This window comes from Motacilla alba, chromosome 2 (assembly GCF_015832195.1).
Source record: "Motacilla alba alba isolate MOTALB_02 chromosome 2, Motacilla_alba_V1.0_pri, whole genome shotgun sequence".
NCBI lineage: Eukaryota > Metazoa > Chordata > Aves > Passeriformes > Motacillidae > Motacilla > Motacilla alba.
The window spans coordinates 54,293,826-54,321,105 of NC_052017.1; the positions used below are offsets into that span (position 1 = coordinate 54,293,826).

The 27,280-nt window shown below is 38.4% G+C and overlaps 1 protein-coding gene across 8 annotated transcripts in view; it reads left to right on the top strand.

The window, feature by feature from the left end:
* The window catches only part of GOLGA4 (golgin A4), a 77,538-nt gene extending 59,273 nt beyond the window's left edge, over positions 1 to 18,265 (top strand). For 6 of the 8 annotated variants that reach the window (XM_038130216.1, XM_038130220.1, XM_038130213.1 and 3 more), the window contains 8 exons: positions 1,665 to 1,778; positions 8,349 to 8,369; positions 8,540 to 8,608; positions 9,238 to 9,313; positions 11,088 to 11,191; positions 12,886 to 12,972; positions 15,415 to 15,478; positions 17,531 to 18,265. In XM_038130216.1, the coding sequence (XP_037986144.1) occupies positions 1,665 to 1,778; positions 8,349 to 8,369; positions 8,540 to 8,608; positions 9,238 to 9,313; positions 11,088 to 11,191; positions 12,886 to 12,972; positions 15,415 to 15,444 (501 nt within the window). In that variant the 3' untranslated portion in view covers positions 15,445 to 15,478; positions 17,531 to 18,265. The remainder of the gene's footprint in view (positions 1 to 1,664; positions 1,779 to 8,348; positions 8,370 to 8,539; positions 8,609 to 9,237; positions 9,314 to 11,087; positions 11,192 to 12,885; positions 12,973 to 15,414; positions 15,479 to 17,530) is intronic. The other 2 variants (XM_038130215.1, XM_038130214.1) reach the window with 2 other exon arrangements.
* The last annotated feature ends 9,015 nt before the right edge of the window (positions 18,266 to 27,280 follow it).

The following is a 27,280-nucleotide window of genomic DNA, read 5'->3' on the forward strand; positions in this document are numbered from 1 at the left end:
AATAATTTTAAATTCAAAATAATAATCTCTCTTCAGGGGTTTATCCAAGTATTTGCTCACAGGTATGTTCCTTTTACAAAAGTGTCATTCATAATTTTGAGTTTAATTTCTTTTCAGCCTTCCCACTACCTTTTATAACTAAGAATGAAGTGCATTCAGTTGTGATTTGTTAAATTAAACAGTTGCGTACAAATTATAAAATTTTAGATTCTTGGTGGACAAAAAAGTAAAACATCTGCGAAAGCCAAAACAACAACCATCACTATCCCTTAATATGCCAGGTAGTGAGAATTTTTAATCTGGGGAGTATAACCATCTATAAAAAAAGAAAAAAAGTTTCTTAGAAATTATTAGTTATTGATGCACTTCTGAGGGCATTAAAAAATATGGGAGTGAATAGAAGATAACATTGTTTTGAGGTCATGATGTTTGAGCAAGGTTTTCCCTGAGCATGGATGTTTTTTAAACTTTGAGGCTGTAAAAATTGTGCAGATTTTGCATTGTATTGCTCAGATACTGCATAGTACCCATTATTGGTGGGTAGATTTGCTTAATTTCTTTTTGGTGATGCATTCTGGACTGAGAAGCTGCATGGGAAAGGTGTTTTATTCTTAACTCATGTGCAAGGAACACCTTAAAAATTGATTTTAGAGGGAAGTAATTCTTTTATTAGTAATGGTGTACCGTAAGTCTTTTAAGCCTAGATCAGCTTTCTAGTCCTACACTTACTTTTCCAGAGAATATTCTGTTCCATTATAATTTGTACTCCTGAGATTTTTTGAATAGAACAAAATTCCCATCAGCAGTTCTGGAGTTGTTGTATAATTAATTGTACTAATTTGACTTGAAGTACTACTGTGTTAGTAGAGCCATCAACTGACTGACTGCTGTGTATGGTTAGCATGAGTGAAACTAGAGTTTTAGTTTTGTTCAGCGGTGGAGACATGCACTAGGAATTGGAGTGCTGTTTTATAAGGTCCCTCATGTATTCTATCACAAAAAGGCCAGAGGGGACACAATTTGTAAAAATACTTGTTTTTGCAAAGTGCCATGTAGATGGATTAACTTCCTAGGATTTAGGTCATTGTATTTTTCTCCTATACAGGAAGAGTTAATTTCCTCCCTACCATTCTTGTTACTGCTTCTTTCCTCTACACTGAATACTGCCTTCCAAACCCTTGAGAGTGGGAAATTGTTGGTCATTGTTTTGGAAAATGTGCTTAAAACTGCTTTCATAGCATCTTTGTGAGAGTGGCTGAGGAAAGGATTTAATTCCTGGTCACTTTCATAATATAGAAGTTAATTTTGTGTTGACATCTACCCCTTCCATGAAGGTCATGACCTTCATGCACTTCCTGGATTATACTTGAATGCTGTTTTAATGCCCAAGAGAAATAGATCTTTTTTGGAATTTAAAAAAATGTAACTGTAATCCTAGCTATGTAATCTTTGTAGTTGGAGGCCTACAAAATCTTGTTAAGCACCAATTCTTTTTCTTGGTCTGTTCTGTAGGAGTCTGGTGTAACTAGCTTTTACACAAATATCAACCATATTCTTTCTGTGTATAGTATAATGTTTGTTGATTGTTTTATGTCCACCATAGTTAACGTTTTGAGTAGTTAAATGATTCATTGTATAAGTAATTTTTTGCATGTATTTTGAAGTCTCGTGAAGAAGAGATGACAGCAAAAGTTCATGAGTTGCAGGCACAGCTGGAAGACTTGCAGAAGGAATACAAACAAAGGATTGCAAAAGAGGAACATTGCAACAGTGAAAAAGTGAGCTGGGCACTGACATTTGTTTTTATATCTCTAAGTGTGAAATTTATCTCTAAGTGTGAAATTCTTGGTTCATGGGAAATTCTGTAGTTTATTCCTAATTGGACTTTATTTATGTATCTGGCTTTACTTTCACATACAAAATGAATCTCTTTAGAAACTGCAATATTTGGTACTACCTTTTTGATTGGTATGTTGAAAAGTGCAGTTCTGTTGTTATTATTAAGGTTGGAGTTTTTTGTCCTCTACATGTGTTTATGTTGATTTTACTGGAAGCCCTTTAGAAGGAAAGAAATTCCCATTAAGTCATTTTTAGAGTGATTTTTTAAAAATTGACATTCAGAGGTGTCTGAAGTAGTGCCTTGAATATATCAATTATGGATAGAGAGACCTTCATTGAAAGAAGACTGCCTTCATTCTTTTTTCTTTCTGAGATTACATTTTAATTTGAAGAATTCTTTGGTGAAAATACTACTAGCTGTTATTATACTGAGGAGAGAAAAAGTGTACGAGTTGTTGAGCTATTAATGAGAATTCATATTGACCTTACTTTTAATATTTTCATTTTTACAACAGGTAGACCTGGGGAGAGTAAATTTATATATTTGGCATTAGAAACCGGAAGTACAAATTATCTCACTGACCTAGTGTTTGTTACTTCTGCCTTGCACTTGCGTACAAAACCCTTTATATTACTTTTTCATGGTATGAGTTGTTTCCATAATAGGAAAAGCAGAAATCTAAGACTGCCTTGTATTCTTAATTAACCCTTGTTCACCCACTGATAGTCTTACATAATCTTATTATCTAGAGAAAGATTCTTAAACAGGCTCCTAACTTCTAAAACATGAAAAGTCTGAAGAGTACTTATTCTTTAGGACTTCTTTGTTAACTGTTTCACTTCTAGCTTGTTAAGCAGTCTGCTATAAATATAGGCAGTCATTAAGTATTGTATTATACATTCATCTTGTGGATTACTGATGTGACAGTTATATCAAATTTATATACCAGCAATGGTATTTCATGTATTCATGTATTCAGCTCAGAAACAATGCATCCCAACAAGGAGTAAATCAAGCAAAAATTCCAGGAGGCCTCCATGGATGAATGGGAGCTGCTGGACCTGCTGGGCAGACTCAGAAAAAAAGAAAAAAAAGAAGCTTTTGGGAAGTGGAAATGAAGACAGGTGGCCTGAGAGTAATAGGGGGAAATTGTACAGGAAGCTGGGGACAAAGTTAGGGAAGCCAAAGCCCAGTTAGAATTGTTGTAGCCAGGGAAAGTAAGGCAAACAGGAAGGGCTTCTATACGTATGTTGCAAACAAAACAAAGACTAGGGATAATGTGGGCCCTCTTTGGAAGAAAATGGGAAACCTGGCTACCCTGGACAAAGAGTAGGCTGGGGTTTTCAACAAGTTCTGTGCCTCTGTCTTCCATGGCAAGTGCTCCAGCCATGCCACCCAAGTCAAGAAAGGCAGCTGCAGGGACTGGGAGGATGAAGACCCTGAGCCCACTTGTCATGGTTTGACAAATGCAAACTGGCCAAATGCAAGGCAGCCATTAAAGCTACTCACTCACCCTCCTCTACCACAGCTGGGCAGAGGAGAAAAAAAATTTAGTGAAGACTTCATGAGTTGAGATGAGGACCAGGAGAAAACACTCTAAGGGCAAAACAGGCTCAACTTAGACTTAAAAAGTGAATTTGTTACTAACAAAATCAGAAGAGGATAATGAGAAGTAAAATAAGCCCTTAAAAACACCATTTCTTCCCCCAGCCCCTCCCTCCTTCCCAATGACAGCACAGGGAGATAGGATGAGGGTTTTGGTCAGTTTGTCACCTGAAGTTTTCTTCTGCTGCTCAGGGAGAGGAGTCCATCCCTGCTCTCTCTGGGGTCCCTTCCTATGGGAGACACTTCCCTGTGAACTTCTCCAACCTGGTTCCAATCTCATGAGTAGCAGTCCTGCCAAAAGTGCTGCAGTGTAGGTCACTCTTGCACAGGGAGCAGTCCTCAAAGGACAGGCTGCTCCAGCCTGGAAGCAGGGGCCCCTCTCTCCACTGTGTCTCCCACTGGAACACAGCCTCCTCCAGGGCATCTGCCCACTCCAGTGTGAGCACCTCTCCCATGGGGTGCAGGTGGATCTCTGCATCCCCCGTGGACCCCCATGGGCTGCAGGGGCATGGCTGCTTCACCATGGTCTTTACCACAGCCTGCAGAGAAATCTCGGCTTTGGCGCTTGGAGCACCTTCTGTCCCTCCTTCTCCACTGACCTTGGTGTCTCCATGTTGTTTCCCTCACATGTTCTCACTTCTGCCTCTGCTGGAATTAAAAACGCACTACCACTTTTTTTTGATTTCTTCTTAAATATGTTATCACAGAGGTGTTGCCATTATCTCTAATTGGCCCAGCCTTGGTATGTCCATCTTCCGAGCCATCAGAGATTGGCTCTGCTGGACATGGTGGAAACTTCTAGCAGCTTCTCACAGAAGGCACCTCTGTGGCCCCACCACTACCAAAAAACAGGCCGAGCAAAACCAACACATCACTGTAGGATAGGATCAGGTTCGAGACCATCTAAGGAACCTGAATATGCACAAGTCCATGGGACCCAATGAGGTTCATGCGTGGGTCCTGAGGGAGCTAGAGATGAAGTTGCTGAGCCACTATCCATCGTTTTTGAAAAATTGTGTCAGTTGGGTAAGTCCCTGGTGACTGGAAAAAGAGAAATATAACCCCCATTTTTAAAAAGGGGAAACTGGAATATCAGTGAAACTACGGACCAGCCAGTCTCACCTCTGAGACTGAGATTCTACTGGAAACTGTGTAAAGGCACATAGGAAAAAAAGAAAAAAGAGGTGACTGGTAACAGCCAAAATGGCTTTACAAGGGGGAGATCACACCTAACAAATTTGGCAACCTTCTCTCATGGGGCTACAGCATTGGTGGAGAGGAGCAGAGCAACTGACATTGTCTACCTGGACTTAATGCAAAGTATTTCACACTTCTGCACAACATCCTTGTCTCCAGATTGGAGAGACAGGGATTTGATGAGTGGACCACTTGGTGGATACAGAACTGGCTGGATGGCCACACGCACAGAGTTTGGATTAATGGCTCATTGTTCACATGGAGACCAGCTACATGGAGAGGTTGCAGCAGAAAATAGAGTAGGATTTTGACATCTTTTGACTGATGATGCTGTGTTTGATGCAGTCATGGGGTCAGTACTAGCTGGGGCTGATACTATTCAATATTTTTGTCAGTGACATAGACAGTGAAACCTGGAAACCTGTCAGTGCTGAGTGTGTCATCAGCAAATTTGTTGGAAACACCAAGCTCTGTGGTGGTGCAGTCAACATAATGGAGGGGAAGGGTAATACCATCCAGAGGGATCTAAACAGGCTTGAGATGTGGGCTGAAGCAAACCTCATGAAGTTCCACAAATCAAAGTGCAAGATCCTACACCTGGGTCACTGCAATCCCAGGCACACCAATGGGTTGGGCAGAGAAGTCATTGAGAGCAGCCCTGGTAAGAAAGACTTGGGGGTGACAGGTGATAAAAAACTCAACATGAGCCAGCTATGTGTGCTCACAGCTCAGAAAGCCAGTTGAATCCTGGGCTGCATCACAAGGAGTGTGGCCAGGAGGTCAAAGGAGGTGATTCTGACTCTCTGCTCACATGTGATTCCCTTGGAGTACTGTGAACAATTCTGGTGTCCCCAGCATAAGAGGGACAGGAAGCTGTTGGAGCAAGTCCAGAGGAGGGTTATAAAGTTTGTAAGAGGACTGGAGCACCTTTCCCTATGAACACAGACTGAGAATGCTGAGGCTGTTCAGCCTGGAGAAGAGAAGGTTGCAGACCTCATGGCAACCTTCCAGTATCTGAAGGCAGGCTACAGGGAAGCTGGAGAGGGACTTTTTATCAGGAGCTATAGTGAAAGGACAAGGAATAAAAGGTGTAACTTGAAAGAGGGCATATTTAGAGTAGATGTTAGGAAGGAATTTTTGAGGGTGGTGAGACTGAACAGGTTGCACAGGGATGTTGTGGATGTCCCGACCCTGACAGTGGTCAATGTCAGGTTTTATAAAGCCTTGAGCAGCCTGGTGTACTGGGAGGTGTCCCTGCCCATGGCAGGGAGTGTTGAGACTAGATGATCTTTAAGGTCCATTCCAACCTGTTAGCGTTCTATGATTCCTCAGTTGTTCCCAGAAATGTATCAGACAGATGGGCAATGACCTGTAAAGTATTTGAATATTGCAAATATTAAATGTCTAAAAGTGAATATGTTTACAATTACAAAATGAACATTTAATTTTTCCTGTGTCTGGAATGTTGTCCACAGCTCTCCACTCCTTGGAGTTTCTGTGGCAGGCTTTGGAGAAACTCAAAGGAGTTCTCCAGGGTATAAGTGGGTACAAACCAGTTCAGAGAACTCCATCACTGATAAACAACCTAGTTTTAAAGGATAAAGGAGGTTTCATTTGTGGGGGAAGACGAGCAGGTTGTGTGGTAGCGCCGGTACTTAGATACAGTTAAAGTATCCAGGTTCAAAGTAGTTGCAGAATAAGAATGCAGGTTTGTTTTTTCCCCAAATGTATATATGTCATTTCTCTAGAATACAGGCGTCAGACTTTTTTAGTAATTTTGAGTATTCCAACTAAATTGAAATTTAGCAAATTGTTCACCAGCTTTCTTTTGCATGGCTGATTCAACTAAATGTAAATGCTTATTTGATACGATTCACAATGGTGATTTCATCTCAAAACAATGGAACTATTCTAATAGATTGTGCTGTGGAATTTGCACATAATTCCTGGTATATCTTCTGATCCAGTACAAGCTCAAATATTTAGAGTAATGTAAGTGGCTGTACAGTTCCTGTTTTATCAGTATTTCAGGATTTAATTCTTACTCTGACACAATCTGTTCTGGGGTCAAGAGATAGTTTTCTTTTGTCCTACTTAGAAATTGAGTTGTTTTTAATTTTTACTGCTGTCTCAGTTTGTCTGTTCCCTGTGCTTGGTATGTTTGTAAACTTAATTTTGCTTTAATCTGGTTCAATAGTACATATTTACAATGGCAACAATAGGCAGCATTACAGAGCTATATGAGAAAATTAGACAGGGCCTGTGGAACAACGTACTCAAACAAAACTGTATAAATCCACATCTGGATTTTACAGTGCATTCAAATGAGTTATATTTGCCATGGTATTTTTTTGTCTCACTTGATTTCTTTTTTATTTTGTTGCTTTGCAACATTTTGGGTTTGGTTTATTTTTTTTTACCCTTCAGCACTAGTAGTCAAACAGTTAGAATTCTTCCATTGACTGGATGCAACCTTTTGTGGGCAACATATTTTGTCTAAAATCAGAGACTCCCAAATCACAGAAGTTTGTCTTACACAAGTTTCTGTGCTGCTTGTTGTCAGCCTAGACCAAACATTGCACATAACATATCCATTTTGACATGAAGTGTAACAGTACCTGTCTGATTGTGATAAAAACCTGACAAATACTAACAACCTTAAGTATTAATGTTTGGAGGTAAAAGTATCAGGAAGTGTCTCTCCATATCAGAAAATAAATGTCTGATTCAGGTTTTCAGAAGCAAGAATTTATCTTAGAGGTTTAAGATCCTTAGAGGAATGGTTTTCCCCTATTTTCTGATTGTGGAGTGTAGGAGACTCCACAGATTTTATCAACCTGAGATGGGGAATAAATCTCCTTTTCAACACAATTGCAAAGATGCTTGGGAAGAAAAAAGTAATATTGACCCTGAGATCATCTGAGTTGGTTAAAGCATGATGCTAATTATGCCAGAGTCACAGCTTTAATCCCTGCATAGGCCATTCACTTTAAAAGCTGGACTCTGCTCCTTGTGGCTCCCTTCCAACTTACAATATTCTGTGATTCTGTGAATACGTACCACTTCTGTGTTAAGGTTTAGCCTACTTTAAAAAAAAAATTCACACATAAATTATTTTATGTTGAAATGCTTATATGGCCTTGAGTTACACCCATGACTACTGAAGCATTATTTTCCTTAAGAGCTGAAACACTGAAAAATAGAAATTTCAGCTTAGACTTTTTTCTGTACTTCATAAATATCTTTGCAAGATGTAGAGCTCATGAAGCTCTTAACTGAAGCTATTTTCAGGTATATGTTCACATTTCCAAATGTGACTTGAAGAATTAAGGAAAAACATTAAATATTCCGAATAGTATTCATTGTAGTTAGGGCATCCTGTGATGTATTTCATACTCATTCAATTATTAATCATCTCCAATATGCATTTTATAAAGATTTGGGAACACTAGGTTCTTAAAGTTATATTTATGATGATTGTCTTACAGAATCAAATGAGGTAATTTAAATATCAGCTTCGTGTACTGTCAATACAAATAAGTTAAACTGTTTATGAGATTAGTTGTTTTTATTGGGTAATTTCAATTTTTGTCATCCTCAATTAATACACTGTATAAGAACTCGATTATTGATATTTCTTTCTCCAGTGCTTGATATAGTCAGTATTTTTCATACATTTTAATCTAAATTTTTATTGTTGTTATAGGTCACAATAACAGAACTAAAGGTAAGTCTTACATGTTATTGATTTTTATCTCTAATAAAAATCAATATTCATTGCGGAGCAGTTTTAAAGCTGAAATACTGCTTATACGTTTGTATGTGTTAAAAGGAGAAATAGGTTTATTGCAAAGGTACTTATGATGTATTTTCAGCAATTTCCATATGTCTTTTCAGGCACAACTTGCACAGAAGACAACACTAGTCAATGATTCAAAACTGAAGGAGCAGGAGTTGAAAGAGCAGGTAAGGGTGACGTTGAATGAGTAAGAAGTATTCTTGTTTGATCCTTGGTATTTGCAGTATTAAAAGGTTTGTTCTTTCAAGTGATGATGTGGTACATCTCCATACAAGGTACTATGAATATAATAGACAAAAAAATAGTTTTCACTCATACTTGCTCTCAGAAGATCTGTGTACTTTTCAAACTATTCCTCTATTCCCCTGAGGATAAAAACACCACATGCTTGTGATACTGGTTAGCAAAGCAATTGCACAGTGAAAAAGGGAACAGTTCACTTTATGAAATTCTGGAATTTTTTTCAAAACTAAACCTTTTTTGATGTTTAAGTATAATTCTTGTTGTAAGATTTTTTTATCTATAAAAAGATATTTATATGCTTATATATAAAATAGAAACATGAATATATAATATATGCATAACATCTGCTATATATATTTTTATGTGTATATACAGATGTACAACATTGGGACAGTTTTTAATAACACAGTTTTTAATGTTTTCCTTCCTTAAAAAGCAAATGTATTTTGCTTTTATAAGAGATGGTATGTAGCTGGAAACTGTTTTAGTTATGCTTGTTTTAGCTGCTGTTTAGGTTTAACACTGTTTATCATGTCAACTGTTCTCTGTTTAGATTCATGTGCTGGAAGACCGGCTGAAACATTATGAGAAAAATATGTATGTCACATCCGTTGGAACACCATATAGAGGTAAGTACACAGTTTTCATCACAAGTAAGATTTTTGTTTGTTAGAAAGATACAGTTTGGTCTAGAAAATAAAATGTCAGTCTTTTTAAAACACTTACATAATGCACTTACGACATCCTTGTTTTCTCTTGTCTATTATAATAGAGTTGGCGTGTGATTTCAAATGACCAAATCTTTTTGGTCAAGCATTTTGTTTGATGTTTTCTTTTTTATGTCATCTGGTTAAAAGAGCTCTGTATCAGAGTTCTTGAGCTCTCTGCAGTACAAGACCCAAGAGCGTCCAGTAGACAGGGGCAGAGATGGGCACACCTACAGCAGGGCACAGGTGAAGTCAGAAGGTCCCAGGCTGAGCTGGGACACATCCCTTGGACCCTTGGCAGGAAATGGTGGGGGTCCCAGGAGGCTGGTCCCAGCCACCCAAGGCCTCTGAGCAGCCCCAGGACCCAGGCAGAAGTAGACTTGCGCTGCTCATGTGCTGTCCTTTAGACACTGGTGGTTGAACACTTTGCAGATAGAGTGTGGGCTTATAGACCTTCTCTCTGGTGGTGTACTGTTCCTCTCAGACTCTTTTAACATAAGATAGAAAAATGCACAGGGAAATCAACAGGTATTGCTCCCCTCCAAAAGACTTGCAGCTGTTTAGTGGAGGAGTTTGTACTGCATGAGACAGAGGGCTCAAGCATTGAGTCTTGCTAATGTTAGAGATGTGGGGTTTTGCCATCCTGTGAAGACCTGTCTTAGCTGGATGAACTCAGAAGACTTTCAAACATCATGTCACACTTCTTTTTGCAAATTTGTGCAAATGGTCAAATTATCTCAGGATGATCTGCATCTCTCATCCTCTCAGAAGGATGCCTCCTTCCCTCAAGGTGACTGAGCCAATGATGGGAGATGGTTGTGGGTATTCAGTGCCTTCTGCTAGTGCAGGGCTGGGAAGAAATATAATCAAGGATTTCCTCAGCATGTATTGGTAGGGAGAGAAGCAGGAAACATACTTCAGCTGGAAGGGACCAACATCAGTTTCATAGTCCAGCTGTGTGGCCACTTCAGGGCTGATGAAAAGGTAAAGTATGACTGTAAGGACACTGTCCAAGTGCCTCTTCAACACTGATAAACAGGCATCAACCACCTCTCCAAGAGGTCTGTTCCAGAGTTTGACACCTTCTTGGTAGAGAAATGTTTCCTTTCATCAAGTCTGAACTCCCCATGATAGATGAAGGTTTCAACCATTTTTCATGTGTCCTGGCACTGGGTACCAGGGAGAGGAGAGTAGTACCTGCCTATCAGCATCTCCTCAGGAAGCTGTAGAGAGCACTGAGGTCACCCCTTGGCCTCCATCTCTCCTCAGCTGCTTCTCAGAGGACATGCCTGTCAGCACCTTATCCAGTAGCAAAGGTACCCTCTGGGTGTGTTCATGTACCTTCCCATTCTTTTTAAATGGTAGGGCCGTGAACAGCACACAGTACTCAAGGTGAGGCTGCACCAATGCTAAATAGGATGGGATAATCAGCTCTTTTGACCGACTGATGATGCTGTGTTTGATGCACTCCAGGATGAGGTTTGTCTTCTTGGCTGCCAAGGGTATATACACTGGTGACTCCTGTTGCACCTCCTGCCAACCAGCCACCCCCAAATGCCTTTCTGAAGGGCTGAAGTTACTCCATCTAAGGTGCAGAATACAGCATTTGTTCTTGTTTGGTTTTGTGCCATTAGTGGAACTTGGATTCAGATGAGTGACTGTCAGTACAAATATTGTCTTCTTTTTGTTTACACAGCTGGAAACTTTCACCATACTGACGTTTCCCTATTTGAGGAACCCACTGAGTTTGAATACTTGAGGAAGGTGCTCTTTGAATATATGATGGGTCGTGAGACAAAGGTATGGAAATTTGTATATGTTGACAGGTGATCCAGGTTAGAGTAAAGTTTAACACCCTTGCTGTATGATGTGAAGTACCATGCATTTGTTATTTGTTATATTCTGTTTATTTCTGACAGTAATTCTGACAAACAAGGATTCAATAGGCTTTCACATTTTTTTCCCCAAAGAGACATGATTCATAACTTCAAAACTTCATCAGCCTGCCAAGATGAGTGGTAGGTGGAGGGGGTTTTCACATCTCTCACCACTGTACCTATCAAGACAAAAACCATTATGGGTAGATACAGTTTTATCAGCAAAAGTCTGTTTGTCAGTCAAACTTGCTGTAAAATGAAAGCAGAATATTAGCAATAGTGATCTTTTGATGTAGTCTTGACACAAACACAGTAAGTTACAGTTGGATTAAATAACAGTAGCTGCGTTACCAGCTGAAGATGGTGAAATACCTCTTCAGTAGTTGCTTAAAGATGTTTCATAGTATTCTCGAATCTGTATACCTTAGATGTTATTAATTCACTCTTAAAAGTAGTGAAAAGCTGGATAGTAGGCTTCTTGATTTCATATGCTGTTTTCCTTTCAGTCATTAGATGTGTTTCTGGAGGACACTGAGCTTAGTGTTTGATCTCTTCAGGATTATATCATATAATCATAAATCTTCTGACATGTCTTAAGAACTGTTTTCATCCTGCTGCATGAACTGGAAAACCATGAGCAGTGACAATGCAAATGACAGAACTTTTTAAAACAGTTTTAAGTATGCTTGTAAAGTATTACTGTGCTTTCCACCACTCCCCCCAACACAGTTCTTAAGTTAAAAGATCTACATTGTAATTTATCTTCTCAGTACAGGTATTCCTTTCTCTCAGTTTTTTTTGTTCCTGGACAAGAAGAGGCATTTTTTAAATCTAATGCTGTCTTGTAAGGTCATTTTGGTGGCCCTTCTCTGTGCATGATGCCCTTTACTAGTGCAAATATGTATCCCTTGTCTCAAAGGTGATTGAGTAGTGGAATTGTTGATACCTCTGGACATGCTTCCTCTTATTTGAACAGAGTTCAAAAGAATGTGTGCAAATTATCTAGGATGTATTGCCAATTATGCATCCTAGTAAATGATACTGGAATGCAATCAAGATATTAATGAATGTACCAGTTCGTCTACAGTATTGGAGACATAAGAGAAATGTGGAGGTTGATGCAGATCTAAGAGTCAGGAATTAGTGTCATGACTTTTAATGTGGGTACTTAACCACATTCTTTGTAAACTGCTTTACCAGGTGTGTATGTGTATTTGCTGGGAGGTTTTACTGTCTTGTCCTCCAGTCTAACTTTATTATTTGCCTCTTGCTTGGCAGGATATCTGCAACAAGATTGACATATTGCTTTTTCTAGGCATGCACTTTATCTAGTATGCTGTCTTATTAATGGACTCTTAACATTTGAGCATAGATGCCATAGAACTTACATCACACTACAGCAGCTGAAGTTTGTGATGATGTGCAAACATTGTTTTCATAGAATTCACATCATATACATATACAATGTGAAACAAATAGTTATATCTTACTGATTTCACTGTTTTCCATTGACATTAACAAAAGAGTATCCAGTATTATTAAATTAAATTAACTTTAAAATATTACGGACATCTTTGTGGATGTGGCATTATGTATGGATAACGTATATCTCTTTAGACAATGGCCAAGGTTATAACAACAGTGCTGAAGTTCCCAGCAGATCAGACTCAGAAGATACTAGAACGAGAAGATGCTCGACCAGTGGTAAGTTATGTACATAAATCAAGTTTATGCAAGAGGAGTAGGTTTCAAGAATAAGGAATTAGAAAATTTTTATGTCTTCTTTTCTGTGTGTCCACATTCAAGTGGACTCCTTTTCTCCTTCCTTCCCTCTTCTTCAGTGGAATATCAAATTCCAGCTCTAGATTTGAATTTATAACAAGAGTGAGAAAAAAAGCAAGTATGTTTTCTTTACGAGTATTTTTCCTCAGTTAAGACATATTTCTGATAGCAACGGATACAATAGGACCAAAGCAAATTCAAGCATCACTACTATTCTGTGAATGAATTTTCTAAATTAAAAAAGTAATCTGACATATTAAATATATATATATATATATATATATATATATATATATATATATATATATAAATAAAATTAATTCTTCTTAAATTTACAAGTTTTTGTGGAGTCATAGCAGTTTTTATGAAAAATATATCTAAACATTTCCATCTCTGAGATAAAATTTCTGGCAAAAACAACAGGCATTTTGCTTGTAGAATAGAAAGTTGATTATCTCAATCACCTGAGATATGTGTTTGAAGTGAAATGTGTACAATTTTATCTTAAGTGGGTATCCTAACAAGATTGGGATTTTGATTAGGTTTTGGGTTTTTTTGTCTGAGCCTGCTTTATTTTTGTATTGGAAAAACACGAAAATATGTTAGTTCGCTCTGGGTCAGGACAGGTCAAAATAAGAGTAGTCAACAGTTTGGTGTTGTTTTTTTTTCCCTTTTTTTGACATTTGCTTAGTATTTAGCAGTTGACCTATTTACTAGAAAGGTGAATTTGGCTTTGGAGGTAATGCAAAAGGAGGTAAGATTATTTGAGCATAAGCATTTCTTTGGTATTACTTTTACTGTTTAATTTATAGGTGCTACTTTTAATTAAAATAAAAACTGCAGTAATAATCTCCTCTACATTGTATCTGGAATCAACACTGTGGTCCCTCTCTTTGTGGGTCACCTTAGTGAAATATTTAGGAATTAAAGTGAGAGGAAGAATTGCATTCTGTTTCTCTCACTGACCTTGCATATATATTTATTTTGTGTTTGCAAATACAGAATAAAATAAAAATATTAATAATTTAATTTCAGTTGTAGATACATTAAAGTCCTGTTGATTCACTGAAAAAAAAATTTAAGTGTGTATTTTCATCTTGCAGTATCACATTTCAGGAAAGTGTTAAATACTTCAACATTTTCCTGTACACTTAGTATGTTTGAGAGCCTTGCTATCTTAAATATTTTAAATACTTTTAGAAGATAAAAATATTGATTATACTGCAGCTCCAGTAAGTATCATGTATTCCAAGCATGATTTTCTTTCTCTGACATTAAAATAGAAAGCTGAGACTGTTTTTGTTTTGTTTTGTTTTGTTTTGTTCTGTTTTCGTAAGCCAGAGTAATATTTAGGAAATACTTTGAGAACAGAGAGATGGGCCTTGTATTGCAGCCACTTCAGCTTTTTGATATTTAAATTTGTTCTTCCTACAACAGACATTCACAACTTCTGATACAAAATAAAAATTTAACTTGAATTCGTCCAATAAATTTTCATCCTTGGTATTAAATTTTGTCTAAAACACACAGTGAGGTTATTTTTTTGTAGGCTACAAGTGCTTTGATTTGTTAATAGTATCTTAGTTCAAAGAGCTCTTGCATTTCACATAGCAGTCCCTTCTTGGCTCATATCTGGCCTATGAATTTTCTGCTTTCCAAATCCACAAAGAGACTGAGCTACACATCTAATGGAAACTCAAATATTAGGGCATATCATGAAGGAAGAAGTATTTTTTCCTTCACTTTCAATGTTATATATTTGTTTGCTGAAGCACAAATTATTCTGGGGATGAGTCTTCCATAATTCTGTTTAGAACTAAAAAGTTGGAGATGTCTTTATAAATTATTCTGTCAAGAAATATGCTTGGTTTCTTTTGGTTTTTATTTATTGACTGACATGGCACTAGTGTTTCTCCATACTTAATATTGGACGGATGCCAGTATATGAAAATATCCAGTGTTTAGCTCTCAGGAGCAATGAAGTTCTGAACTACAACATAAATGTGCATTTTACCATAGAGCTTTTAGTTTATTTCTAAAACATCTGTAAGTAATTTTGATGTGTAAATTATTAACTTACCATCCTTATAGAGTAAGTGTGTGGTACTAAAGTATCTGTGAGTAATTTTATACCATCTTATTGGGCATATATTTAACCAGTTTCTGAAAACTTGTAGCAGTTCCAGGTTAATAAATATATCCTAGATCAATGTAATCTTCTGTAATCTGGCTTTTACTGTGTTGGTGTTGTGATCTAACTGCAGCAATCTCATCTATAGATGTCCACAGAGTTCTTATTTGTCAACACTACATAATGCTGTCAATCAAATAGTCCAATAAGCTCTTTTCTTCCTGGCTTTGTAGTTTGCCTCACCTCGCAGTGGTATCTTTTGAATATGCCACCAGTCTGTGCTTAGCTAGTGTGTGGGTGAGTGAAGTCTAATACATTCTTGTTTTATGTAAAATGAAATCTGTATTATACAATTAATGGTTCTTCTGCTTTTTTTTCTTGCCTGCTTTCCTTCATTATAGAACAAATTTTTGTTGTATATGCGTATGATATTTTTTGTTTTCCCCTTAATCATGTTTTGTTTTACAAAGCTGAGTTTGAAAATGGTAAATACTGATTTAAAACCGATCTTTTTGAATGACCCTAACCCTAAGCATAACTTCAAATGTTGATTGAGACACAAAAATCTCAGTAGTAGAAATAAAATCAGATTCTAAATCAATTAATAGGTAATATTGAATTTCATTTCACTTGGCTTTGTTTTGTATTTATTCCTTTTTAAGTTCCTTTTTTGAATAGGCAAACAAATCAGATTTGTGGGAGACATACTGTACTGCTTGAAAGGAATTATTACATCTTGTAAATATGAAAATGCATTATCTTTAAAATGATGAATGTTCTCTGCAGAGGGATTAGGATATAATTGTGTTTAAACATCAGTACCTTTCTGAATCACAGCTTTGGTTTGATATCAAGAGACATTAAAGCAGAGAGATGACGAAGAACAATTAGGGGAGTTTTATGCTCTCAGTTTGTGTCTTTCTTCAAGTTTTGTAAAGCTACTTCAATTATGAATCTCCAGTGCTAGGTGTATCATTACAAGAACGGAACAGCTGATGCAGGCCAGAAGATGCAGGTTGCATCAGACTAGCCTAGCTAAACAAGCAACACACATGCAATGGCTAGTTGAGAGAGGACTGGGCTTTGGAATTACACAGGAAAAAACTTTCTGCACTGGCTGATAAAGATTATGATTTGAATCAGTAGTGGTGTATGATATTTAATAAACTCTGCAGATGAATGCTATAGGATATGGTCGGTTCAACTTTTTTTTCCTTCTTTGCAACTGGAAAGCTTTGCACAGTTGCCAGGAGTTGATTCAGTGCATGTGAAGCAGTTGCTATCTCTTGGCTGAAATGCATTTGTTGGTCTGCATCACTGCCAGAGCAAAATTTATTAACTTAGGCTATTGCCATTGCCATTTACTATTTACCACAGTGCAGTTGACGGGTTATCTTCCTCTCCTGCTGTCATGCAAACATAACCTTCAACACAAAATAATACCTCTTTCAAAGGAAAAAAATTGTTTCTCTAACAGTCATGGTTTCTACTTTAGGTTTTTTCCATCTTTGAATAAAACAGTGAATGCACTTTATTGCACTTAAAATGCAGTAGAGTTTGGACTGTTTGCCAACAGCCTTCATCAGTTCTGACAAAATCAGCAACTGTTTTCTTTATCCCTTTGTTGGAAAGAATTGAATTGTAGATACTGATGGAACAAAGCTATTTATGATACTACTGCAGAATAGGTTGCAGAAGATATGTTTGAAACTTACATTCTTGTCATGATGTCTGTAATGCTGGTGTAAAAAAAATCTGGTGTTCTGAGCTGCCTTTGAAACATCACAGAAAGGCTTGTTGATATTGACCTTAATGTCAGAAATTATTGGTTATACTTTGATAACATCAGCTAATGTATATGTAAACTGTTCATACTTCATTATTAGATTGTAGTTGCCTACTTAATCTCAAGTATTTTTGTCACATATTCTTGCATGTATATAACTTAGAAATTAAGGGGGATGCTGACTTCATTGTAAAGGCAATTGATATTTTCCTGTAGAGGAGGCTATGTGCTAGGTCCAAAATTCTGCATCATCATTTCAGTTTTGATGATAAGCCTTATGCAAGAGAGTCCAATTTTTTTTTTGTTTGGATTAATATGCAGTGATGTGGTAGACTATTTCAAGTGAGACTGCTGACCGTTTTGCTACACCTTGTTTTGTTTTCATCAGTTTCTCAACTGTTTTGCAGGTACTGGAATGGAATTGCTTGCTCAAATAATTTGGCAGTTTGACTTACTGAAATTCTTCTCTCTCCTGAGTATATTAATAAACAATGCAATTATTTTAATATTAAGAGTTTCTGAGTTGTTCTCAATAATGTAACATTTGATTTCATTTCTTCTAGTTGTGGCTACGACCATCTTGAAGATTTTGTGATGAGAATGTCTCATGACATTGCTGCTTAAAAATAAGTTTATATCTCTGTTGGCTGTTGAGAAGGGACAAGAAGAAAAGCTATTATTCAAGGTCACAAACAGAACAGCAAGAACCAAAACTCAGCACCACCTTTGGACTGTGAATATAATCTACTGCCTTGGCAGAAATGCTAATCAGGGGTTATTTGGTTATTTCTCTTCTATTGAATACTGTCTTCTATTTTGTGTTAAAGGTTATTTTTTTAAAGGAAAGAAAAGACTTTATCCTAGGAAAGAATTGCCTGCTACTGTATCTCTACAAAGGTTTTACTGGATGTTTTCTAAAAGTTGAAATAAATGATTTGTTTCTTCTATTTATTTTTTTTTTGATTGAATTGTGCAATACATTTTGGATGGATAGTGATTGAAGTGATTTTTCTGATGAACTAGACACTCTTGTTGACTATTCTCTCCTGATTTGATCTTGATTGTTTGCTAGAAGGTCACTTCTATATGCTTTTGCCTACAATAAATCAAAATTGCAGTACCTCGTTTGTTTACTCCTAGCTTTTGTACTTCTATTTTCTGAAGAAAAGGTGTATTCCTGTAAATTGTAAATAGTTACTACATAACTGTATCATAAGCTGATCTGTAACTGTTGACAGCACTAATATGAATAGAGCTGAGATGAAATAAAGTTTATTTACTTTATAATTTTGGAACAATTTTGGTATGATTTTTCTTTTAAAGGACACACCAGTTTTGTTCGTACTCCTTTTGGAGACAGTGTTAGCTATTTCCAGGCTGAAATCACTCTCTTTTTTCATAAGAAAAACTATTCAAGTACATTAAACTGTAAGTTAATGGATGCGTTCAAGTTTCCAAGGGGTCACAACCTGCAAAACAGATATATGGTGGTAACAGATATATAGCATGAGAATGTAGCAAATAGAGAAGCTTGATTTGTAAAAGTTCTAAATTATCATAGAATTACAGTCTGCTTTGGGTTTGAAGGGACCTTAAAGATCATCTAGTTCCATCCCCATTGCCATGGGCAGGGATACCTTTCACTACACCAGGTTGCTCAGAGCCCTCTCCAGCCTGGCCTTGGACGTTTCCAGGAATGGGACATTTACAACTTTTCTGGGCAACCTGTTCCAGTGCCTCACCATGCTCACAGTAAAGAGTTTCTTCCTAACAGCTAATTTAAATTTCTCTTCTTTCAGTTTAGAACTGTTCCCCTTTGTCCTGTCACTATCTGCCTGTGTAAAACCTTGTTCTCAAAGGCTGCAATGAGGTTGTCTTGGAGCCTTTTCTTCTCCAGAAGAACAACCCCAACTCTCTCAGCCTGCCTTCATAGCAGACCTGCTCCAGCCCACTGAGCATCTTTGTGGCCTCCTCTGGACCCACTCCAACAGATTGATGTTTTTTCTTGTGCTGAGAACCCCAGATCTGGGCACAGCACTGCAGATGGGGTCTCATGAGAGAGTAGAAGGGGACAATCACCTACCTTGACCTGTTGCAAATCCTCTTTGTTACAGCCCAGGATACCATTGGCCTTCTGGGCTGTTAGCACACATTGCTAGGTCATGACCAGCTTTTCATTCACCGGCAGCCCCAAGTTGTTCTCCAGAGGACTGTTCTCAATTACTACTTCTCCCAGTGTTCTCCCAGACTCATTGAAGTTGCTCCCGACCAATGTTGTAGGACTGTGCACTTAGACTTGTTAAATCTCCCACTTTTCAGGTTTGTCCAGGTGCCCCTGCATGGCCTCCCTTCCTTGTGCCAACTGCACCACTCAGCTTTATGTCGTCTTCAAACTTGCCGAGGGTGCACTCAATCCCATTGTCTGTATCACTGATAAAGATGTTAAAGAGCACCAGTTCCAAGACAGAGCCCTGACAGACCACTGTCATTACTGTCCTCCATCTGGACACAGAGCCATTGACCACAACTCTAGGGCTGTGTCCATCCAGCCACTTCCTTGTCCACTGTACAGTCCACCCTTCAAACCTGTGGCTTTCCAATCTGGAGATAAGGATGTCACATGAGACCATGTCAAAGGCTTTACAGATGTCTAAATTGATGACGTTGGTTGGTCATTCCATCATACAAGTCCACTATGATGGAAAATTATGTCCTTTTGTTCTTTTAAATAATTCCTGTCTGGTGTTTTTGGCATGTAAATTGTGATCCTCTGAATTGATACAAAAGTATGTATAAATTTAACCTCTAGCTAGTATGATACTTACTGTATCAATAACTGACATCTATCATGTATGTTAGTTTGCCAAGAGAGTTCAGGGTGATCAGTCCTCCATGGATATAATTTTTAACAAGTATTTGTGGGGCAGCAGTCTGCAACGTGTGAATGAAGCATGGTCCCCAGTCGTGGTGTAACCGAGAACATTTATTAAGTGTGTATAGCTTCTATAATATTTTCACTATCAGGTGAGAATAGTGTGAGCCTGGATAGCCAATAGTGTATCTGTTCATGTGTCTGCTAACCAATAGTATACATGATAAAGTCCCTAATAGTAACATCAGCCTTTTTTCCCTAAAACAAGTACTTCTATAACAATTTCTTCTGCAAACTACTGTGCTTCTGCTACTTGTTACATTTTAGAAACTTTGTTACATCTCTCCTACCTTGACTGAATTGTATTCTTTGTTCTCTTATTACAAGTTCTCTTTGTTTCCTTTTTTCTTTATTCCACAGTTCCACAGCAGTCTAAGTTGCTCATCTCAGAACATAAGGGATGGGATTTTTACCTTTTTTTTTTTTTTTTTTTTTTTTTTTTTTTTTTTTTTTTGGTAAGTGCACTGGGATTCACCTTTTTTTGGTTATCTGCAGAAAAAGAAAAAAAGCTGAATTTATTTGCGTAGTTTTTTACTCTAGTGAAACTGGAAGTGAAACAAGTTGAGTGATCCAAGGCCTGTTGTGGCCACTAGCAGTCTAAAGAATGCATCTTGTTTTAAATTGTTATTTAAGGTATAAAGGGACATGGGTTGATTTTTATAGTTAAGTACCAAGAGTTGCATCTTTATTTCCCACTGCCTCATATCTGACAAAACTTGAAGTTTTATGCTGCTTTATCATTAGTAGCTTCTGAGAGGTTTAGAGGAAAGGGGTTAAACTTTGTCCTTTTATCAGACATCAAATGTATCAAATTTGCTTTAAAGATCCAATATTCTTTGCAAGTGTTTCCAATGTAAGTCCTTCTTTCTCCTTCTGTTGTGTAGCAGAAAGGCATCCTTCAGATTGTGAGAGCAGCAACCTCAAGTGGACTTGACATAAGTATGTTTGGCTCTGAAAAAGCCTATTCCTCTCATAGCTGGCTGAGGATTTGTGGGATTTTGCAATTGCTATCATTACAGCAGTGTAAAACATAGATTCGAGTTTCAATTTTCCATGTAAGCTGTATGTTGTCTTAGGCTTTGGGAACTTCACTGCAGGCATCTATTACTTTGACAGCAAGTATTACTGTGCTGTCCTACAGTTCTCTTGTCTTCACAAGTAAGGTATTTTTTCACATTTTCTGGTTTTGTTATTTTCCCTTTCCATGAAAGAAACTAGTTATAAACTGTACTTTGTTAAGTGTGACCTAAGTGCACTGGAACAAACTGAAATAGCCATAAACATTGCATGGACTAAATAATATTTTCCCCTTAAGTAACCTTAATAAAGAATCCAAAAGAGATTATAGAGTCATTGTTTTTTTAAAAACTAAAATCAGGTAACCACTATCCAGATTCACATTTTGAAAAAGTTATATGTTTGGGGTGGTTTTTCATATATATATATATATATATATATATATATATATATATATACTCATTAGCAATCACATAATTATTCCTTAATATAATGGAAAGTGTACTTAGTGTAAAATTTTCTTCAGGCTGAAGTTTTAACTGCTTCTAGATTTTCTTAAAAGACAATATGTAAATAAGACTGCTTTAGATAAAGTTAAGGTGAACACATGAAAGTGGGTGCTTTGCTTTGAGTAATGTTTTTTTCTTCTGTTGGAGTGTCAAATCATGCTAGTAGTGCCAATCAAAGATTGGGCTGCCTTTTTAGCAAAGGTTAGATGATGTTAAACTCATTCAGATATGATTGTTAGAAGATGCATCTGCAAGAGAATGTATTTGGATCATCTCATAATAAACCATGCCTTAGTCTTGTAATTTTATGAACTTATGTACATGTGCCAGAAAATGTGTAGATCTGTTTATAGAGATAAGACTTAAAATGTTTATTGAGCATTCTCTGGTGTTCTAAGGATTAAACATCATTAATTTAGATTAAAATACCAGGGATTTTATTCATTTATTAGTTCAGTGCCTAGGCTGATATTTATTGGCAACATACTATTTCAAACTTTTTAATAAACATCTATAAATCCATCCAACTTCTAGTTCTGCAATTTATAGTACCTCTTTCTGTGATCTGTACTAAAATTTATTTACTCTCCCATGTGGTATGTGGTATGTGGTTCTTTCCTCTAAAATGAGGATTTCAGACTCTGTAAACTGGAATGAATACTGAGAAGTTTGGTTTGTTTTTTGTAATTCAAACTCTTGCATAAATCCTATTGTCCTTTTATGTGTGCTATGGAAGACACTTTTTTTTTTTCCCTCTGTGGAGTTTGTTAAATTAAGAAACTTGTTTTTCATTTGCTGTTTCAAGAAAAAACAGCTCTTTTGTGAAGTCATTACAGTTTTGTTATAGCCATCAATATGAGCAGAAGCCTAGCAGCCTCTCAACTATGTGAGGAATATTCAGACCAAGCTATGGTGTAGCTGTTCATAGATTCTGGTTCTAAGTGGTACTACCAGTGTGGGATTTTCAAACTGTCTTTGGTTGTGTATATTCATTATATAGAAAATTAGAAATTATAGAACAGAAGTAAGCAGTAAGTTGCATGTTCTTCTACATTGTGTCTGTCCATGCTCTAGCAGTTGCTACCTTTTATTTTCTTTCTCAGGCTTTCATTTACACTGATTCTAGTCTTCCTCTGTTAACACTGAGTTAGTTTCCTGTATGCACTAGAGTAATTTCAAAGGCACATTGATTGACTTAAAGGAAGTACATTTCTGGAGATTTCTTTTGTTGTAGAGGAGTGGCAGCCATTATTTTCTGCAGTTGCCATGTAACACATGACATATCAGAGAAGAAATAATTAAGCTTATGGTAATTGCATATTATTTTATGGCTGTGCTAGCACATCATGGAACAGCAATGGATGTTAATGGAACTAAGTGTAGTGCAGGAATCTGCTGTGACACATGGCTTGCATGTCTTGGTTGCATCTTTCAGAGCAGTCCAGGTTACCTGGTGGCCATTAGGCAAATATTAGCTGCTTTCTAATTAGTTGAAAGTCACTTTGATTTAGCAGGTAACTTTTCCAAATGGAGATGAAGGCCTGTGTGGCTGTGGGGGCTGACCATGTCCCCCACATGTATGTGGAGAGCATTGTGGGTGCTGCTGCCAAACCAGGTCTGCATGCCTGTGGCAGAGACCCCTTTGCCTGATTGTGTCAGGACAGCTTGCATGTCCAGCATTTCTGTAAGTGTTTAACTTGGCTTAAAGGAAAAGGAATGAACAGCAGAGTGTATCCCCAGTTACATGGCCCTTTTAGAACAGCAGATAAATAAGAGGGGAAAGAAAAGAAAAAGGAAGGAGGGTGAGGTGAAAAGTTAGGGTCTTCCTTCATGGCAAAGAAAGTTATAATTAGGGTAAGCTTCTACCTTCTACTTCCCTGAAATATGTTTTCACATGAAAGGAAACTGTCCTGACCTTGAAACCCTGCAGTGAGTGTTATCTGCATGTTATTTAAAGCACACCACACTTCAGCCCCAAGATTCCACTGTTGTTACTTTATTAGATCTGATCCAACCAAATATTCAGTACAGGAAGTGCCTTGCTGTAGTGGGTATAGTGCTAGCTAAGTGCCAGTGCATTTACTTGAGTATATTTATTCGTTTTCTTGCTGTGAGATAAGCATTAGGAGAGGGCAAAACAGGCACAAACCTAAAAGAGTTTAAAGAAACCTTTATTAACAGAATTAAGAGAAAAAAATAAGAAAATTCAGAATGAAACCTTCACAACACTTTTCCTCTCCCCCCACCTTCTTTCCCACTGACAACGTAAGAAGATGAAACTTGGGACTTTTAGTCAGTTTGTCACTTCTAGAGTAGTCTTTCTTCAGTCTACTTAGGGAGAGGAGTCTCTCGTCATGCTATAAAGACTTTTCCACAAGAAACAGGTGTCTCGTGGCTTCAATGTCACAGCGAATCAGCCGCCTAGGAAAGGAAAATCTGCTCACAAGGTGAAAAGTCCTTCCCATACCTTGCAGATATCTCACAGCTGCTTTCATGGGCCATGCCAACTTATTGGGGTGCTCTTTTAAGGATAAGCTGTTCTAGCGTAAAATAAAAGTTTTCTTCATCCATCTCTGGGAACAGAGTTTTCTATTACTACCACTGGGGCAAGGTTTCTCATCTCTCTCTGTTCAAATTTCTCATTGAATCAAAATCATTTCCACATCTGCTCGCTTTAGCAGTGGTGCCTCTGTTCATGGTTGTGGTTAAAACACTACATCCCCCGAATGTATTTTCATAAGTTACAAGGAAACACAAGTTTGATGTGTCATAGTCCATCACCATGGCTGACAAGAGAATTTCAGTGAGAGACTGAGGCATCTCCTTAATTCTGGCCCCACACGCCCCACACCTCCCCCCCATCTATAATTTGACTCCTTCTTTACTGACCTCAGGGTCCAGTTGTTTTCTCTACATGTCTTCACCCTTTCCTTTTCCTGACTCGGGGGGAAAATTAGTGTTTGTAAGTTCATTTGTTCTCAAGCTTTATCAATTAAAACAGTATAGAGTCTTGGAAATGTTTAAAGGCTGATTTTGTGCAGGCTCCACAATTGAGAAATCACTGTGTCTGTTGCTGCTGATCACCTGGTCTCTGCTGGCACTGCACAAACCACGCTGGCTGCTGGTGCCACCCCTGCGCCTTTCTTTCATGCAAGGTGCTGGAAGAAAGGAAAAAAACTGCTGCCACTCCTTTTGCCCTTCTGTCTGGAGCGCAGCTGGCTAAAAGCAGCTAAGCAAACAAAGTCCATTGTGAGCCATGCTGAGACAGATGCAGCTGCGTGGCGCCGCTGCCGTTGCACCGATTTTGGCTGCGCAATCCCAGCCACGTGGCCACTTCCAGACCAGGATGGCGGTGGCCACTCCCAGCCCCAGCCGTCCTTGGCCTCGGGGCTGCACTCAGTGCTGACTGTGGAGCACTCCCAGCACTGGTCCCAGAATAAACAAAATTCATTTGGGAGACATGCAGAAATAGCCACGGCCATGCAGCGCTGCCTTGGCCGCATGGATCCCAGCCTTGGGGCCACTCCTGGTGCTGGTCCTGGACATACAGTTGCCTGCAGTGCTGGGATAGGCATTGCCTGGCGCTGGCAGAAATCCCAGCCAAGCTGTGCACCAACCTGGCCGCGCAGGGCCAGGGCAGCCTGGCCCTACCATGAGACCTGGCCCAGTCCAGCCTGTTCAAAAGCCAGAAGCCAAGAGTTTTCCCAGGCTTCCTCCTTTTTAAAATGTGCTTTTCTACTGGGGTGTGCTTAACTCCTTCAAGTGGTCCAACCAGGCCTCAATCCCCAAACTTAGCCAGCTGATTGGCCCTTCAAAGCCAGCCGGTTCCTTAGCTCCAGCAGGTCCCCACAGGGAACCACCCTTGCCCTTGCCCACCCCCCCTCCCCACTGAAAACCAGACTTACATAAAACCACAACACTAGCTAAGTTAAATGTGAATTTTTTTTCCCTCTCAGCTTCAGCACATTCAGAACATAATGATTCTCAGGATAGTAAACTGTTTGAGGTGAAGCACAGTTTCTGTGTGTTTTACGTAGGTTCTGCTAGGGTGGGACCTCATTTCTAGAATGGACTGGTAGAAATGTTGCTAGATAGATACAGGATGAGCAGGAGAGATCATGTGTTGTGTGTACTCTTGCTCAAGATGCAAGTATTCACATGCTACTTAAAAATATTACGGAATTTGAGCTGATCTTAGAGTACCCTCCTGGTTCAACCAGTGAGTAAATATGAAACTGCCATGCTAGTCCCTGGGAATTTGGGTGTGTCTTTATAGGTAGTTGTATCTATCCTACATCTGCTGGAGTTTTAATGTTGTCTTTTTTAAATGTGACTTGCTCAGTACTATAATAGAGGGAAGAATGTACCCATGACAATGGCCAGCATGAATTAGGTCTTACAGGAGATGCAGGAGATGCCTTACACAGCTTTGAAAGTCTACGTGTTTTTTTTCTGATTGGCTAAATTAGTTGCCACCCAGCTAACTGGCCAATGACTGCCTGTGTCCCCATTAGCCCAGACCTGCTCCCTAACAACTCAGACCGGTCAAGTTATATAATTAAGGTAATTATATAATTACTTATATTTCAGTTATAAAATTATAATTGGGATTAATTAAAACTGTAAGGCCTCCAGGCCAGCTGTTAGGCACTACTACCCTTTTTGTTTTTAAATACAAAGGCAGTGTCTGTCATCCTCTGCAGGGCCCTTGCAGACAGGGTGACAGAAACAGCACAATGTACAGACAAATCATGATGATATAATCTGGGAGCCATCAGGAACAGCTTCGCAGGGTGGTATGCTGCAAACTCTTCACAACCATAACTCAATTATAGCAAACACCTAACTTTCTTAGAAAATTGTTAAACCTTAAAAACTACTATGGGTAACACTTTACAAATGCTTAGTTGCAAAATTTTAAACCTCAGAAACTATTATGGGTAACACTTTATAAACACATACATTATTTTCAAATTGTTAAACCTTAAAAACAGTTATGGGTAACGCTTTGCTGGTTTGTTTCCATTGAAAGGTACAAATCCAGTTTTGTTCCCAAAATGTCTGTCTTCTTGAGACTAAGTTATGGGTAGAGGTAGACTGTCATTCTGCTGGTCCCACATCTTCCTACAGGGGTGTGAAAGTGTCATTCCAATTACTGCTCTAGAACGTCTGCTGCCATATTGTCGGGGAGACATTGTTGGGTGTGATCTTGAGCAGGGTGTAGAGCAGGATGCACACACTGAGCAGGCACCCGTCAGATGCCAACGTTGGTAGAAATGCAGGCATACCCGTGCCCCAGAGTAACAAGGTCCTAGGGACCTTCCCATTTATTGGTAAGGAGGTTTTTAGGTTTGGGTGACTGAATGTCACTGGAAGATTGCATTGATAAAAAATGATTTAAAATGACAGGATTCTGAGAATTAGCATGTACTATTAAGTGATTTAATGTGTAAAGTGCTTTAGTTACCCTACTCTGTGGGGTTTCACCACACATCCCTCCTTTTGTTTTTCAAATATGGGCTTTAAGGTGCCATGGGTACGCTCAACAATGGCCTGTCCCATAGGGGAATGAGGAATACCAGTGTGGTGAAACACACCTCAGAGTTTTAAAAAAGTGCCGAGTATTTTGCAAAATGTGTGCTGGACCATTATTGGTTTATATGGTACGGGGAATGCCTAGAGCAGCAAAGGCTAAACGCCAATGTGCGATGGCATCGCAGCTTCTTTCCCCTGTGTGGACCAAGGCCTGTATGGCTAATGAAAAGGTGTACCCTGAAACATGCATATACTTAAGGCATCCAAATTCAGACAGAAGGATGACATCTGTCTGCCAGACTTGTAAGTCTTGCAGACCA